Raw genomic sequence first — 16,104 nt, 5'->3', positions numbered from 1 at the left:
AATAATTTGTAAAGGATTTTTAAAATAATTTTTAAAATATTTTTAAAATAAGTTTTAAAGGATTTTTAAAAGAATTTTTTTTGTAAAAGATTTTTAAAATAATTTTAAAGGGTTTATAAAATAATTTTTAAAATATTTTTAAAATAATTTTTAAAGGATTTTTAAAAGATTTTTGAAAGGATTTTTAAAATAATTTTTAAAGTAATTTTTAAAAGAATTTTTTTAAAAGGTTTTTAAAAGAATTTTTAAAGGATTTTTAAAAGATTTTTAAAATAATTTTTAAAGTAATTTTTAAAAGAATTTTTTTAAAAGGTTTTTAAAAGAGTTTTTAAAAGATTTTTAAAAGAATTTTTAAAGGATTTTTAAAAGATTTTTTTAAAAGATTTTTCAAAAAAATTTAAAAGATTTTTAAAATAATTTTAAAAGATTTTTTAAAAGAATTTTTGAAGGATTTTTAAAAGAATTTTTAAAAGATTTTTAAAAGAAATTTTAAAAGATTTTTAAAATAATTTAAAAGAAATTTTTTTCCTAAGTTATCCTGGATCCATCTCATCCGATTCTAAGTTATCAATCACGGAACCTTATGCAGTTTTGTGAGATGGTTAAGATTAATTAAGATTATTTCTAAGGATTAATTTACATTTGAGTTAGACTTAGGTTTTCCAATTAGTCAGTTAAATACACATTTCAAATATTGGCTCCCAGGCTGTGGCGAGGCACTAGGCCTTCTTGGGTTTGGGATCATCCACTACTTCTAGACAGAGCCTTTCAAAGAGATTATATATTTAATTTTATTTTTGAAACCCCTAGGTTTAACTAAACAAGTGTAAATTATGCCTTGGTCCTTAAACTATCCTAATCTAAACATGCAGATTACCAAGAAAATTAAATAAACAATCATCAAACAATTTTATCTATTTATTAAGATAGTTTTTATATTGGGTCCCCCTGGATCATAGCCTCGATATGGTCTATCAAGATAATGGACTTGATCCTTGGGGACCCAATAATGTCCAATTCTGACTTGATTAGTAAGATTTGACTTAGGGACCCATGCTTGGACTACTTTTCTATTTGATCGATTTACAAGTGATAGGTACAACTTGTATTTGTGTTTGGCCTTAAATCCAAATCCGGATTTGTTGTAAACGGATCGCTATTTTCCAAGAATCAGATCAAGATTCTTGGAACCCAACGTGAACCGTTCTAATGTGTCTTTAAGTTCTTTAACTTGAATTTTCAAATTAGAATTTTCTTTCTCAAGTTGTTGGACTTGAGTTGAACTTCCAATTTGAATCAGCTCAGTCAAAGAACTCGAGTTAGTCGCTTCCTTAAGGATTGTTACCTCCTTTTGAAGTGACTTGACTCGGAGTTGGATTTAGTTAATTTCTTTAACAAATGTGGAACTAATTTTTGTAAATCATCTAATTAAGTCTTGGCGAGTAGAGAACTTACAGCGGGGTTTGGCCCTTCAGAAATGGATATGGATCTGTGGCTTCGCTCGGACTCGGTTTCGAATTCGCTCTCGGACTAAGTTTCGATGATGTTTGCTTGTACTGGTAGAGCGAGAAGGCTTGTTTGTTCTTCTTCGTCGGTCTCGGATTCATCTGATGACTCGGACCAAGTTGCCTTTAATGCCTTCTTCTTTCTTGTACCTGCAACCAAAGCAACTCCTTCCTCGACCGGAATAGTATCAGTCTGCTCAAATAACTCGTCTATTAAATCATGCTTACTTACTTTCATATTGGAAGTACCTTCGTGTAGCTCAATCAACTTATGCCACAATTCTTTTGCACTTGAGAAAGGGTTTCTTATGAGTAATGCATCCCAGTTCTCGCATGGGATAGGTTTGCTAGCGTCATCAATTGGAAGATCCAGACCAGTTTTGATGATCATCCAGACTTCAAAATGCATTTGGAGATACGACTCCATTCGGCCCTTCCAATAGCCAAAGTCTTCTTCGGTGAAGAGCGGTGAGCGGTCGGTGCTATAACCTTCTTGAAGAGCCATTTTAGAAAGACAATCTCGCACACAAAAAAATAAGAAGCAAATATCCTAAGACTTGGTCTTGGATTAGTAGTGCGGGAGAAAAATAAAAATAGTAATTCAGAAATTTTGAGAAAAAATAATAAAATATTATTAAAATAATATTAAAAAAATATTACCATAAATTTTTGAAAATGTGATATTTCGCTAATATGGACCAATGGTGAAAAGATAACAATGAATTTTTCGAAATTAATTTTGGAGGGAAAAAATGAAAGGCGTAAGGTTTTATTTTTGACCTAAACGAATAAAAAAAATGCTCGAACGGTAGTTGTACCAATTCAGAGCAACCCCGCTCTAATACCAATTGTTGGATCGAGAAGCGCTAGAGGGGGTGTGAATAGCGCTCGTGACTTTCACACGTTTCAGATTCATAAATCGACGAGAATAACGCAGCGGAATAAGAAACAAACACACACAGAAGACCCAAGTGTTTTTACTTGGTTCGGAGTCTTGGGCGACTCCTACTCCAAGGCCCACGCTCGTTGAGCGTTTACTTTGGGCAATCACTATAATATCACAAACGAGTACAAGTAGAGATAATTACAACTGAAAATTAAACGATATCGACAATAGAGTCAAGAAGTTGAAGCTCCGGGTCGTCGGTGACTTGTAACAACACTTCTGGGTCGTCTTTTTAGCAGCACACAGGAGAAGGAACACTTGAGAATTGATCATCTGAGCTGCTGGTTGAATACCCCATATAAAGACTGTCGGAGGTGCCTCAAAGCCCCTTGAGGGCGCCTCTGACGAGCCGAGTCAGCTGCGCAGATTAGAACTGAAATGGTCGCAGCTTATCTGGTTGAAGGCGCCTCCATCACCCTTGAAGGCGCCTCCAAGCCTGGTCTGAGGCGCCTCCAGCTCCATCCGAGGCGCCTCCCGCCCTGCTGCGTGCCCTGCATTTGCCTTGCATCCGAGGCGCCTCAAGCTCTATGAGAGCGCCTCGGGTACTGTTCATCCGAGGCTAATCTTGCTCCTTTGTCCCTACAAAACATGTTAGTTCACAAACCAACCACATATCCTGTAAAACAAAGTTAGCGCATACACTAAACATTATAATATAAAAGTTTGACAGTCACGGACTGTCCAGTTCTGACTTCGGATTTTCGATCGAAAACCCTAAGTCGAACCGACGCCTACTATTCCCTACGCGGGGAACGCGTCCTCACCTACTCCACTCTGGAGAGCACACCTGATGTCAGTCCAGTCCTCCAGACTGACTGGACTTTTCATTTAGGGTTACCACCCCCTAGGACCTAGGGTTACCACCCCCTAGGGTTACCACCCCCTAGGGTTTTTCGCCACCTAGGGTTACCTCCCCCTGAGACCTAAGGTTACCTCCCTTAGGATTTCCTCCACCTAGGGTTACCACCCCCTAGGACCTAAGGTTGTCACCCCTTAGGATTTTCCTCCACCTAGGGTTACCATCCCCTAAGACCTAAGTGTTGGTGCAACCTTAGGTCAAGGTTGACCTGGTTGACCCGACTCGAGTTGACGTGACTCGAGTTGTATTTTGATGTTTGACTTGGGAAGATTGTCGGTGCAACCTTAGGTCAAGGTTGACCTAGTTGTGTTGCATGTTGATGTTTGACACTCGTGAGAGAGTTCTATTCTTGATGTGGGACAAGAATAGATGTTTGGGAGATTATTGGTGCAACCGTAGGTCAAGGTTGACCTGGTTGACCTGATTCGGGAAAAGTCCAAGTATGGAGACTTGGCACGGAAAAGTCCAAGCAGGGAGCTTGGCACGCGAAAAGTCCAAGTATGGAGACTTGGCACGGAAAAGTCCAAGCAGGGAGCTTGGCACGCGAAAAGTCCAAGTATGGAGACTTGGCACTGGAAAAGTCCAAGTATGGAGACTTGGCACTGGGAAAGTCCAAACAGGGAGTTTGGCACGGGGAAAAGTCCTGGTGAGTGAAGCCAGGCAGTCGGGAAATCCTGGTGAGTGAATCCAGGTGAAAATCCTAGTGAGTGAAGCTAGGTGAAGGTGAAAGTCCTGGTGAGTGAAGCCAGGCATTCGGGAAAATCCTGGTGAGTGAAGCCAGGTGAAAATCCTAGTGAGTGAAGCTAGGTGAATGAGAAAGTCCTAACTGGGATGTTAGGCAGTTGGGAAGTCCTGGTGAGTGAAGTCAGGCAGTTGTGGAAATCCTGGTGAGTGAAGCCAGGTGAAAACCCTAGTGAGTGAAGCTAGGTGAAAGTCCTGGTGAGTGAAGCCGGGCAAGGGAAAATCCAGATGGATCAAGGGTGATCGGACATCTGGTGATGGGAAGTCCAAGTAGGTCATAGGAGTGACCGGATACTTGGTACGGAGAGAAAAGTCTAAGTGGGTCAAAGGGATTGACCAGACACTTAGCGGGGAGTCCTAGCAGGTCAAGGGAGTGACCGGATGCTAGGCATGATGTACCAACAGGTCAAGGTTGACCAGATGTTGGTGTGGAAGCCTTAGGTTTAGGGCTAAGAAGTTTGGATCGGACTACAGACCGATCCAATGATACATGGCTCATCCGATCGGTCGGTGACCGATCGGTATCTCTGATAGTTATCGATCGGTCGGTGACCGATCGATACCGGCAACTCTGTTCGATTCTTGATCGGTGCGTGACCGTCGAAGCAACGAGGTGAAAGAAAAGCGGTGATCGGTCCACGGACCAATCGGTCATGTCTGATCGATGCGTGGACCGATCGAGATGAGCATCGCGAGAAGGAAAGGAAGGATCGGTGCGGAACAATCCATCTCCTCTCGATCGGTCCACGGACCGATCGAGACGATCCACCTCTTCCCGATCGGTCGCGGACCGATCGAGTTCTAAGCCGTTGCGCATAGCGGCTAGTTTCTTAGCTTTCTTCTTCGCGGTATAAAGGCCGAGGGCTTCTCGGGGTTTCTTCTTCTTCCTTCGGAAGTACTCTTACACTGAAGCTTCGCTTCTTCTTCTGCTGAGCTTTGTTGAGCTGCTTTAAAGCTTGGCGTGAGCTTCTTCTTGTTGCTGGTTTTCTAGCTAAGCTTGGATCCGAGAAGCTGCTGCTTCACCAGGGTTCCTACTGACTTCAAGAAGGCAAGCAAGTGTTGTTTACATTTCTGTTCTTGTTTTCTTGTTCCTATTTGTACTCCTATTGCTGTTGCAAAGATTGTGGTGAGGTTTCTCCACCCACAAGGAGTATCTATTAGCCGGGTTTCCGGGGACTCATCCACCGACGGATTGGTAGGCTTCGTCCACCTTACGGACACGCCGAGGAGTAGGAGTTCATCTCCGAACCTCGTTATATGGTTTGTCTTTCTTCTCCTGTTTTCTTTCTGCATCTATTTTTCCGCTGCGCTAACCCTAATTTGTAGAAAGAAACGAGCAATTTGGGTCGGCTATTCACACCCCCCTCTCTAGCCGTACGAAGAGATCCTAACACTAAGGTTACCACCCCTTAGGGTTTCCCACCACCTAGGGTTACCACCCCCTAGGACCTAAGGGTACCGCTCCTTAGGATTTTCCACCTACCTAACCGCAGTTAGGACTTTCCTGCAAACTCATTCAAGCACATTAGATAACAACACAACTTAACTTGAACCCTTTGACATGATCAAAACATAGGTTCAATCGTCGGATGCTTCCTGCACCAACACTTCTCTCAACCATATCAATATATAGCCCTCATTAATGAGTTGGATTAGAAAGCCCAAATCCAACCCAATATCCCTTAATCAAAAATTAGTTCATTAATCCCTTAGTTTGGTTCACAACTAAACCAAGTTGGTTCATGACTAATTCATGATTAAACCAAATATGGTTCAACTCTTCCATAAGAGATGTGCCCCATTCGTACTTCCATTGCGGCAAATATTTCTATATTTGTCTTATGTATGGTCCAACCAAATATTTATCTCTTGATCTAAGAATCATATTCTTTAACTTGTTTTACGTCTTTTAGAGACTTGTTAGTGCGTGTGACTCAATAGGTTCCTGATTTATCTTGGCTATCCATAATTAACTACTTAATTATAGAACGATTATAAGTGACACCTAGTAGTACATCATGATCCCCAAGTAGTCAGAAAATCATAGTTGATCTTAGAATTAATTTTAAACCCTTCAGCAACTATAGTGAGTCATGCCTCGTTCCTTTCACTCGTCTTATATCCACTTAGTTCAAGACATGGTCTATGTGTCTTGTCTCCACTAGGCTAACTACGTCGCACCTAGCCCAAGTAATACTTTCTCGTTCTGCGGATTCAAATCTCATACATGTGTACAAAAGTCTCACACTCTTAACATGTGATACTTTAGCGAAAAACTTTGAGTAATAATCTTAATGAGTGGCCATAGGGTATACGTCTCCTTGCAAGGAGCGGTGAATCCTCTGTGGGCTATCCAAACACCTTCGAGCACTTCAACTTATACTCGATCATTCTGAGTCCACATCTTAATGAGATACTTGCTTAAGATGTCAAAGTATAAGTCTCCATGACCAAGATGACTTGTATACCTCAAGTTAAAGGAAACTTACACTTGTGTTGTAGTAAGAACTTCACAGACATATCTATATATATGTAGAGAACCATATGAAGTCTTACAGCAAGTAACTCCAATGAACTAGTTACCATAACTAGTATTCATGTTTAACTCTCGACATCCTAATGTCTCCAGCTAATGAGAAAATAATTGCTTGGCTGAACCAAGGAGTATAACCCGTACTAGTCTTACAAAATTGGCAATGTCTGAATGTATCAATTCGACGACTAGGAAAATTTTAATATATTCATAATTGCACATATAGAGATAATCACTAGTTACAATCCAATCACAAATTCTCTCATGCTATGAATTATATTATGGATATTCAGTAAATGAGTTTAAGACAATCAAACATATAATATGTACTCAAATAGTGAATCTATACTTATCAAATAAATAGAAAAAATTGTAAAGTGATTGCCTTAAGACATCCCTCAAATTCTAACACATAGAGTCTTCTATTCAACCAACCTTTATCTGACTAATCTAGTATAAATAGATTTATGAGGCTAAATATCTTTAAGTTCGCTCAGTCTTTACCCGACCGGGCATACACATAAAGTCTTCTATTCGACCAACATTTATCTGGTTGATCTAGTATAAAGAGATTTATAAGGCTAAGTGTCTTTATGCCCGCCAGGTCTTTGCCCGGCCGGGCATATGCATAAAGCCTTCAATTCGACCAACCTTATCTGGCTGATCAAGTACAAAGAGATTTATGAGACTAAGTGTTTTTAAGCCCGTCCGATTTTTGCCCGGCCGGACGTACACATAGAGCCTTCTGTTCTACCGGCCTTTATCCAGCTGATCATATATTAAAAGCTTCATAAGACTCAAGTGCTTAGAGTCTGGAGAGCCTTTCATTCGATCGGGCTCCTTTGAACCTGGCTAGCTATTTACTGACCAAGCATATTATTTCTTCATTTTCATAGTAAAACCCTAGAGTCCTTATACTCGACAGGATGTTTACCCAGTCTGCCTTATCCGAATACCATGCTTCAAAGACGCGCAGGCAGGGCCCAAGAATTTTGAGGTTGGGTGATCAACATGACCAAGTGTGGAATGTTCCTATATCCTGACTTTGACCGTCAAATCACCTTGACTTTGACTACTACGTTATCTTCTAGATTCACTCGCTATAACCCATATCAGACCCTATTTGATTTTGTTGGTGCAGCAGGGCCGGTGAGACGGGGTGAATTGCCTACAAGGAAAATAAACCCCTTTCTCGATCCTTTGATTAGTAGCACAATAACAATAATAAAAGAAATAATAACTTACATCAAAACTACCTCGGGTACTTATATATTTAATCATGAACCAACTTGATTTAGTTGTGAAGCAAACTAAAGGGTTAATGGACTAATTTTTTGTTAAGGCATAATGGGTTAAATTTGAGCTTTCTAATTCAACTCATTAAAGAGGACTATATATTGATATGGTTAAAAGATAATTGATAGATAATTCATTATTAGCTTGATTAGAATTTGAAAACCTAAACTCAATACCTTTCATTCCCTCTCTCTCTCTCTCTCTCTCTCTCTCTCTCTCTCTCTCTCTCTCCCTCTCTTGTCACCGACCACAACAAGAGGGTCTCCTCTTGTTGCCGTGAGTGGCCCAAAGGAAGAAAATCTTCTCTTTTTTTTTCTTCTTCCTCTTCTTGATCCTTCTTCTTCCCTCGTGACTAGTATCTTCCAAAGGTAAAGCTTGTTCTCTTGAAGTTGTCTTGACAAGTTCGGTGTGGATACGAATAGAGACGAGGTTCGATAACATCACAAATGGTTGATGTCCTTCTTGTTACAAGTCATATGTAAAGTATACCTAGAATAATTGTTATTCAATTTTATTTTATTTTATGATCTTATCTATGTGATTGTATCTTGCATGTGTGTGGTGTATGTGATGTAATAAATTAGTTTATTTTTTGTGAAGTCTTCCGTTGTGCATGTTTACAAAATATATTTTTAGCACACATCGCATCGGGCATATCCCAACATCTACTAGGGAATTCAAAAGTCAATCTCACCAATTAGTTAATCGTCCAACGACCGCCCAAATCAAATCATGCTCCTTCTAAGTTCATCATATTATGTTTCCCTTTTCTACTTTGATACGAAATCTTCCAAAGTAAGTTTGCTAGTCTCTGACGCTCTCTATGGGTTATGCACCTGTCGTGCTTCTGCTACACTTCTTTGATGTTCTATCTTCACTTGTTGATACACTAAGCCTCGAGCTACGAAGTCTGAAATGTCCTTCTTCATACCATTCCACCAGTTGGAGTGTTTTAGGTCTCAATACATATGAGTACCTTCAGATGAACCATGAATCATGATCAATTTGCCTCCGTAAATAGATCTTCTTTAACTAGGTTCACCTCGAACGCACATAGTCTTGAGCTATTAAGTGGGGATCACATTCGGTGAGTTAACTAAACTCTGTCTTGTCATCCATTATGCTATGTTGGCTTTACTTAAATTTGAGGACCTCATAATGATAAGTTATACAAAAGGAGGTAGAGAAGTTCTATCTCTCAAAAGCCTCTCGAAATAATCACCAAGTGATCCTTTGTTCCCCGAATGTCATCTTCTGCATCTTCCACCAAGTGGTGCCCTGACCTTATATGTGATAAGAAACAAACTCCATCTTTTTTGTATCAATGTAGGTCATATATCCAAATGTACATTCGATGTTATTAACCAAGTATGAGGAGTCCATGGGTTAAAATCTCCCATAGGATATAGAACATTAATCCTCTATTAATTAGGCTAGTATCGATATACGCACCTTGTCCAATACCCAATTAATAGTAGAAGGTGCAGGTATCAATATTGGTGTTTCTTGAGACTATGCTTCTTGATCTCTAATAGGTTGTTGATGAGCCTAACCCTTTCTTTCTAACTCAGTCTTAGTTGGTGCCACATAAGAATATACATTTTTTGCATCAGGTTCGAGCCCTAAAGTGTCGACTGGTCGCTTTCATGATTGACCCTGACCATGACTGCGAATAGAGCTAACTCTCTAAGTGTCATGATGCTAAAACCAAGTAAGTGAGTACATAATAGACCAGTATAAAAATAGCTAAACCATCCAACAAACTTGGAGGGAGTCTAATTAACCAAACCTTAATTCCTATGATATTCAACTTATCTAATAATAAACTACACAAAGTAGTGAGCACAAAAGGTAAGATAATTATTAGAAGTATACCTTACTTTTCTATAGCTCAGAGATGTCCTTTAACTTGCATTGCGTCCCAAACTAAAAAAAATCGTAAATCGAAATGAGATGAAAATCCCAAAAACACAAAACCCAACATTCAAACTTGAACCATGCTTTGATACCAATAAAATTGTTACACCCTGAGGATATACTTATCTGCCAAACCAAACAGTACCTACTAGTGATAATATCGGAAATAATCGGATATCAAACCAATAAAAGCTAATACAAACATCAATGTAATATAAAATCACAACTCATAAAAACTGATGCATATATGTATGCATGTACATGTCAACATATTAAACTAACTAAAAGTATCAACGACATAAACATTCGATATGAAAAGAAAATCAAAACTACAAGTAGTAGAGAATAAACCAACAACTCAAACAGAAACGTATACGTGTGGGATCGACAGTCGGGACATTTGAGCAGCACAACACCTCCTCTATCTGCTAACCTAGAGGTCAAAGAAAAATAAAGGATAGTGAGTATAATGCCTCAGTTGGTAGATAGAAAGATAGTGCATGATACTATATATATATATATATAAGGAGATCAAAGGATACAGTCTCAGGTAATAATACTTACTACAAAAGTAAGAGTATTGACATAAAATCATCTACTAAACAAACCATAACCAATAGAGAAATCCTTAACTGACCTACTCCACCAGATACAACCAATAAATCGGGAGTACATACAATACATCCATAAACCACCTGCATAAACTCAGCACACAACAAGTATATAACAAGCATATAACAAGTTTTGACTGCATGCAACAGCATACTACCATGAATGGATCTCGTAGACAGTCAGGGTATCCACTATCTGCTAGCGACATACACGCTAGCACCATCTAGTCCAGTGGGCAGATAGGATGAGGTAGCTATCTAGATCCTCATCTACTGACTACGGACGATAATACACACTACCACCAATTGGTCCAATAGGCAATCAGAGTACATAAATGTCACTGTCTGCAAGTGACAATACACGTTACAACTACCTAGTCTAGTGGACAGACAGGATGTGTAGCTGTGTAGCTACGGACTGTGGGCGACAATACACACTACCACTATATGATCTAGTAACCACTATATGATCTAGTAGGCAGTCTAGAGGTAAATGTATGCACACATTAATAACCAAATCAACTGAAATAATCACATCCAAAGGTAAAGTTTTACGAGCTACACTATGACATCGCAAACATAACAACACAAATATAAATAGTAATAAATGGCATTGATAGCAACGAGACTGTATGGATATCAAATAGACTAAAATGTAAGGACAAATAATAAAGTATCAACTCAAGAAGCAAATAGAGTGGAGTTAAGGTAAGCAGAACTGCTATCTAATCAATAAATGACAATAAATAATCATGCACTAAGATCAAAAGACTAAAGAGGTTAAAACAGGAACTATCCACCTCAATTGTAAATCATCCTAACCGTTTTCAAGTCCAAATTCTACCTCGAGCTCGAATCCGTGTTTTCGATGGTCGGTGATGGCACCGGTGACGGTGCCGTCAACAGAAGAGTGGACCGGCGGTGCTCATAGTACCCTTCTTCTTCTCTGGCAACACGACGACTCAAGGTTACCGGTGGTGGCTGCAATGGCGGTAGAAAGCAATGCTATCGTTGATGTACAGAAGTGACGTTGTCGGCATAGAAGGGATAGGCGTGCGTGCCATTTGTCGCTCGTTATGAGGACCTTGAAAGGCAATAGCGAGACAATCGCCACCCTCCGACAGCGAGGGAGGCAATGACGACAGCGAAAATCACAGCTAGCAGACATGACGATGGGTGATAGAGGACAAGTGATGCCCAATGACGCCCGACGACGTCGGACAACATTTGGAGAAGGCATCGGGTGGGAAGGAAGGAGAACGGTCGTCAGCATTGGGTGGAGGGTGGAACGGTCGGTCGCTTGCACGCGTCGACCCATGCCACGGGTGCGCGAGAGGAAGAATGACGGAGAGAAAAAAATAATAAAAAAAATTAAAACCTAAAATTTGATTAATGAAAATCTAAGTTTATTCAATCAACTCTTACTTTATATAGTGTATTTCCAAACAGACTTTCTATTATTACTTTTATTCACAAAAGTATAAAAAGACTCTTATAAAATTTTTAAAAAAATACCTAAAAAAACCATAAAATTTTATAAATTTATTTTCTTATTAATTATCAATTATTGTTTATTTATTTTCCTACGTATATTTAATTAGTTCAAATTTTTGGTAGTTTAATTAGAGATTGAAATTTTTAATCGGCCAGTATTTTTCGACCATATATTATAAAATATCGATCGTATCACTTATCGATAAAATAAAAAATTAAAGATAAAACCAAAAAGAAAATGAATGATGGAATGACTTAACTCATCATTAAATGAAATCTTTTAATGAATTATTATTTAATAATTAAAATTTGATTCTGTCTCTCTCACTTCAATTTCCATGCATAAAAGCAAGCTAATGGATAAATCCAAATCGGTTGACTAAAAAGAAAACACATAGGAGTTATCTCAAACGATGAAGATATTAAAAGCGCTCAATCCTCACCATGTTCACAGCACGAGATCTTCCATGCAAATCTGTGGCTCGACTTTTTTTTTCTCTCGTTTTTTTCCTTCTTTTTTCTCGCTTTTCACCATCGCTGACATAAATGAAGCAGCAAATCAAGTCAGCACAAGCAACGCAAACTCTGTCGTGTTCCCATCTCCACGTACCCAATCCGTCATCCGCAACACAATGCACTCTTTTGCCCTTGCGCCTTATCTTTAATGCACCTATCCGATTTGGAGCATGTGCTGTTTGTTGGTCATGCATATCTTTCCTGACCCACCAAACAAAAGGAAAAAAAGAAGTTGCATGTTCTTTCTCTTCGTACAAATATTTTCAACCACAAATACATTACTCTGACTTCGATGCAAAACGATAAACAACAGTAGTTCACAGCGAAAAAGAAAAATAGGAGTATTTGCGAAATTAATCTTTCACTCCTTTCTATCAAACTAAACTCTTAATGAAAGCAGTAAGAATCTGTCGTCCCAGTGGCATTCTATTTGCTACATCTAGATGATAGTATATACATATACAAACCCATAAAAACCATGTCCTCATGCACCTTTCGGCCGTCAAGTGATTAACTAAGCACTAATATTTCCCACTAAATGCAGCATTAGTAGACTAAATAGTCTCCTTTTGACATATTGATCATCATTGTGGATTGCACTTAAATATTTGAAGTCACTGTTACCATGAAAAAAGTTCTCCCGACATCTATGAGTCGGCAGTATACATAAAGGGGATAAATCGATTAGATCAAACGAAGGCTTTCACAACACTGAAAGAAGCTTAGTCGGACTATTTGCTTATCATAAAAGTTGGTGCAACCTCACACATCACCTAAAACTAAAAGGAAGAGATAAGCAAAGTCGCATATTGCCGACATGATTGGGAAAATGGAGAAGCCTCATCCGGTCGCAGACAATTACAAATTGATCGGAATTGCTTTGAACGAGTAAGGAAGGTAATGGACAAGTTCAATTTTAAGGTCTGAAACGATTTAATTATGATTAAGACAATCTGAAGGATATTGCTCTGTTACTTCCTTGGTCTAAGGTGAACGGCCGCGTGGTTTACAGAGCACCTGGGTGGAAAAGAAGGCTGCGTTAGTCGATTGCGTGTCAAGCACTACCAACTTAGCGAAGAGCATATAAAATCTTCATCGTTGCCCAACTAAAGAACTACTACCTGCTTAAGTACTCGACAAACTCCCACACAACCGGAGTCAAGAAGAATGAGTGACTCAATGTTCTTCAAATCGAGGATGGTTTTGACTGTTGCTATGCTCACGAGCATCTTTTCCTCAGGTTCCTTAATTCTCTGTTAATCTACATTATGTTTTGATCGAACAGGACATGACTCTCTTTTTTACTTTTTGGCTTGTTTTGATGACAGATTTTGGCCTCTTCCGGCTTGGCTCCAGCCTCGGCATTAACTACGGTCAAGTTGCTAACAATTTACCGAGTCCAGAACAAGTTTTGATGCTGTTGAAGTCGTTGAAGGTGAACAACACGAGGATCTATGACACCAACCCTCAAGTGCTCACGGCCTTCGCAAACACCGGCATCGACATCATCGTCATGGTGCCGAACGAGGCGATTCGCCAGCTGATGGACCCTCAGCTGGCGCTGCAATGGGTAGCCGACAACGTGCAGCCCTACTTCCCGGCCACCAAGATCACCGGAATTGCAGTGGGGAACGAGGTGTTCACCAGCGACGACGCGGCGGCGATGGCCGACCTCGCCCCGGCCATGGCCAGCATCCGCGCCGCGCTCGTCCAGATCGGCCTCGGCGATCAAATCCACGTCTCCAGTGCCAACTCCCTGGCGGTGTTGGAGAGCTCGTACCCGCCGTCGTCCGGGGCGTTCAAGGCGGAGCTAGCCGGCACTATGGCGCCGTTCCTGCAGTTCCTGGCTGCCACGAAGGCGCCCTTCTGGGTCAACGCCTACCCCTACTTCGCGTACAAGGACGACCCGTCGGGGATTCCGCTGGACTACGTTCTGTTCAACCCCAACGGCGGGATGGAGGATCCCCAGACGCAGCTGCGCTACGACAACATGCTGTACGCGCAGGTCGACGCGGCGATCTTCGCGCTCGAGCGGTTAGGGTACGGAGGAGTGGAGGTGCGCGTAGCGGAGACCGGGTGGCCGTCGAAGGGCGACGCCGACGAGGTAGGGGCGAGCACTGAGAACGCGCGGTTGTACAACAGGAACCTGCTGGTGAGGCAGATGGCGAACGAAGGGACGCCGAGGGTGCCCAACCGGAGGCTCGAGGTCTACCTGTTCGCGATGTTCAACGAGGATTTGAAGCCCGGACCGACGTCGGAGAGAAACTACGGGCTCTTCCACCCCGACGGCACCATGGCATACAACCTCGGACTGGCGGCGCCGCTTTCGGCGTCTTCCACTGCTTCCCTCTCTCTCACCTCCTCTGCGGCAAAGGTAATTAATTCAGCTTCAACCCTGTTTTTGTTCTCCTACGAATTCCTTTTTTAATTAATTTTTGTTTTTTCTCTGACGAAGAAAATATTCCACCCTAAAATTTCAACACGAAACATAGTCAAATAAGTTTTCATTTTTTATTTGACCCTAAGTTTACTTACCTTGTTGGAAAACATCTAAATTTAAATAATTATATCATTTAAATGTTAAGCTACTTAATTGAAGGATTCTGTTTTATTATACTTTACAAAAGATCAAATTGTTGTTTTGATAAAATAAATACTGCATGTACTTTGGAACTCTATTTTGAAAATTCTCATGGTACAAAGCAAGTATATAAAAACATTTATTGTGGTATGGGAATAATGGGAGACATACAAGTTCACCACAAAAGCAAATTATTCTTGCCTCCATTAGTCATATCCATCTGTTCATTGACTAAGAAAACTTCCAACAGAAGTTAACTCAGCATCTTTGAAATAAATAATTTGTATGATGCATGCAGGAAACGAGCAGGAAATTTGGCTGCCACTGGAGCTGCATCACTGTGATCCTATTTCTATTATCTTGGACAGTGCAAGTTAAGCTTTAATTTGGTCAGCAGCGCAATGAGGAAAAGCTTGAACTAGCAAGGACAATTCCATGCACCATTCTTTTTCAGCTCCTTTGGTGGGAGTTGAGTTCCTCGCATTCTTTGCATGCCTATTAAATCAAGGAGGGGAGTCCTTAGATTCCCTGCATGGCCAATAGCTTAATGACAAATGAGCGATGTGCAGAATTAGATAGCAAAACTTTGAACTGATGTACGAATATGTTTGATAGAAGACCCTCAGGGGCTGACGTGGGCTTGTAAATTATATGGGGCTCATTACATTTGACATCAGAGATTGGTAAACATACTATATCATAAATCTATTTTAGATTGAGTTTCATCGTAAAATATAATTCACTCATCTTAGTACCCCTATCAATTCATCCCTAGGTCAATACAAAAAAAAAAAATTCTATGTGAAAATGTATAATAAATTTCGGATACTATCCGAAGTAATAGATAGATAATTGTCAAAATAGACGCATATGAAATAAAAAGGACAATTTGTTACTTTGCTACAAGAGTACCGAAGTCTTTCATTGATTCAAAACTGATTCAAAATTGAACCGATGTCGAAGTAAAAAAAAACCTTATTACTTCATCGCTTTTGTAATAGTACCAAAGTAGTTGATAGTATATAATTTCATAGACTACATTGATTGACAAAGTAAAATATGAATATGACTTCATAATTTTTATATTCTAGTACACTAAATATTT

General features: G+C 40.0%; 1 protein-coding gene across 1 annotated transcript; it reads left to right on the top strand.

The window, feature by feature from the left end:
* The first annotated feature begins 13,501 nt into the window (after positions 1-13,501).
* Positions 13,502-15,703, top strand: LOC121984242 (glucan endo-1,3-beta-glucosidase 11-like). Its single transcript, XM_042537080.1, has 3 exons — positions 13,502-13,658; positions 13,747-14,792; positions 15,298-15,703. Exons 1-3 carry the CDS (start codon positions 13,586-13,588, stop codon positions 15,382-15,384), a joined length of 1,206 nt encoding a protein of 401 aa, XP_042393014.1. The 5' UTR covers positions 13,502-13,585; the 3' UTR covers positions 15,385-15,703.
* Positions 15,704-16,104: the final 401 nt, after the last annotated feature.

This window comes from Zingiber officinale, chromosome 5B (assembly GCF_018446385.1).
Source record: "Zingiber officinale cultivar Zhangliang chromosome 5B, Zo_v1.1, whole genome shotgun sequence".
NCBI classification, from domain to species: Eukaryota; Viridiplantae; Streptophyta; class Magnoliopsida; order Zingiberales; family Zingiberaceae; genus Zingiber; species Zingiber officinale.
Note: the sequence above shows the minus strand (reverse complement) of the source record. Positions and strands in the feature narration are given on the sequence as shown.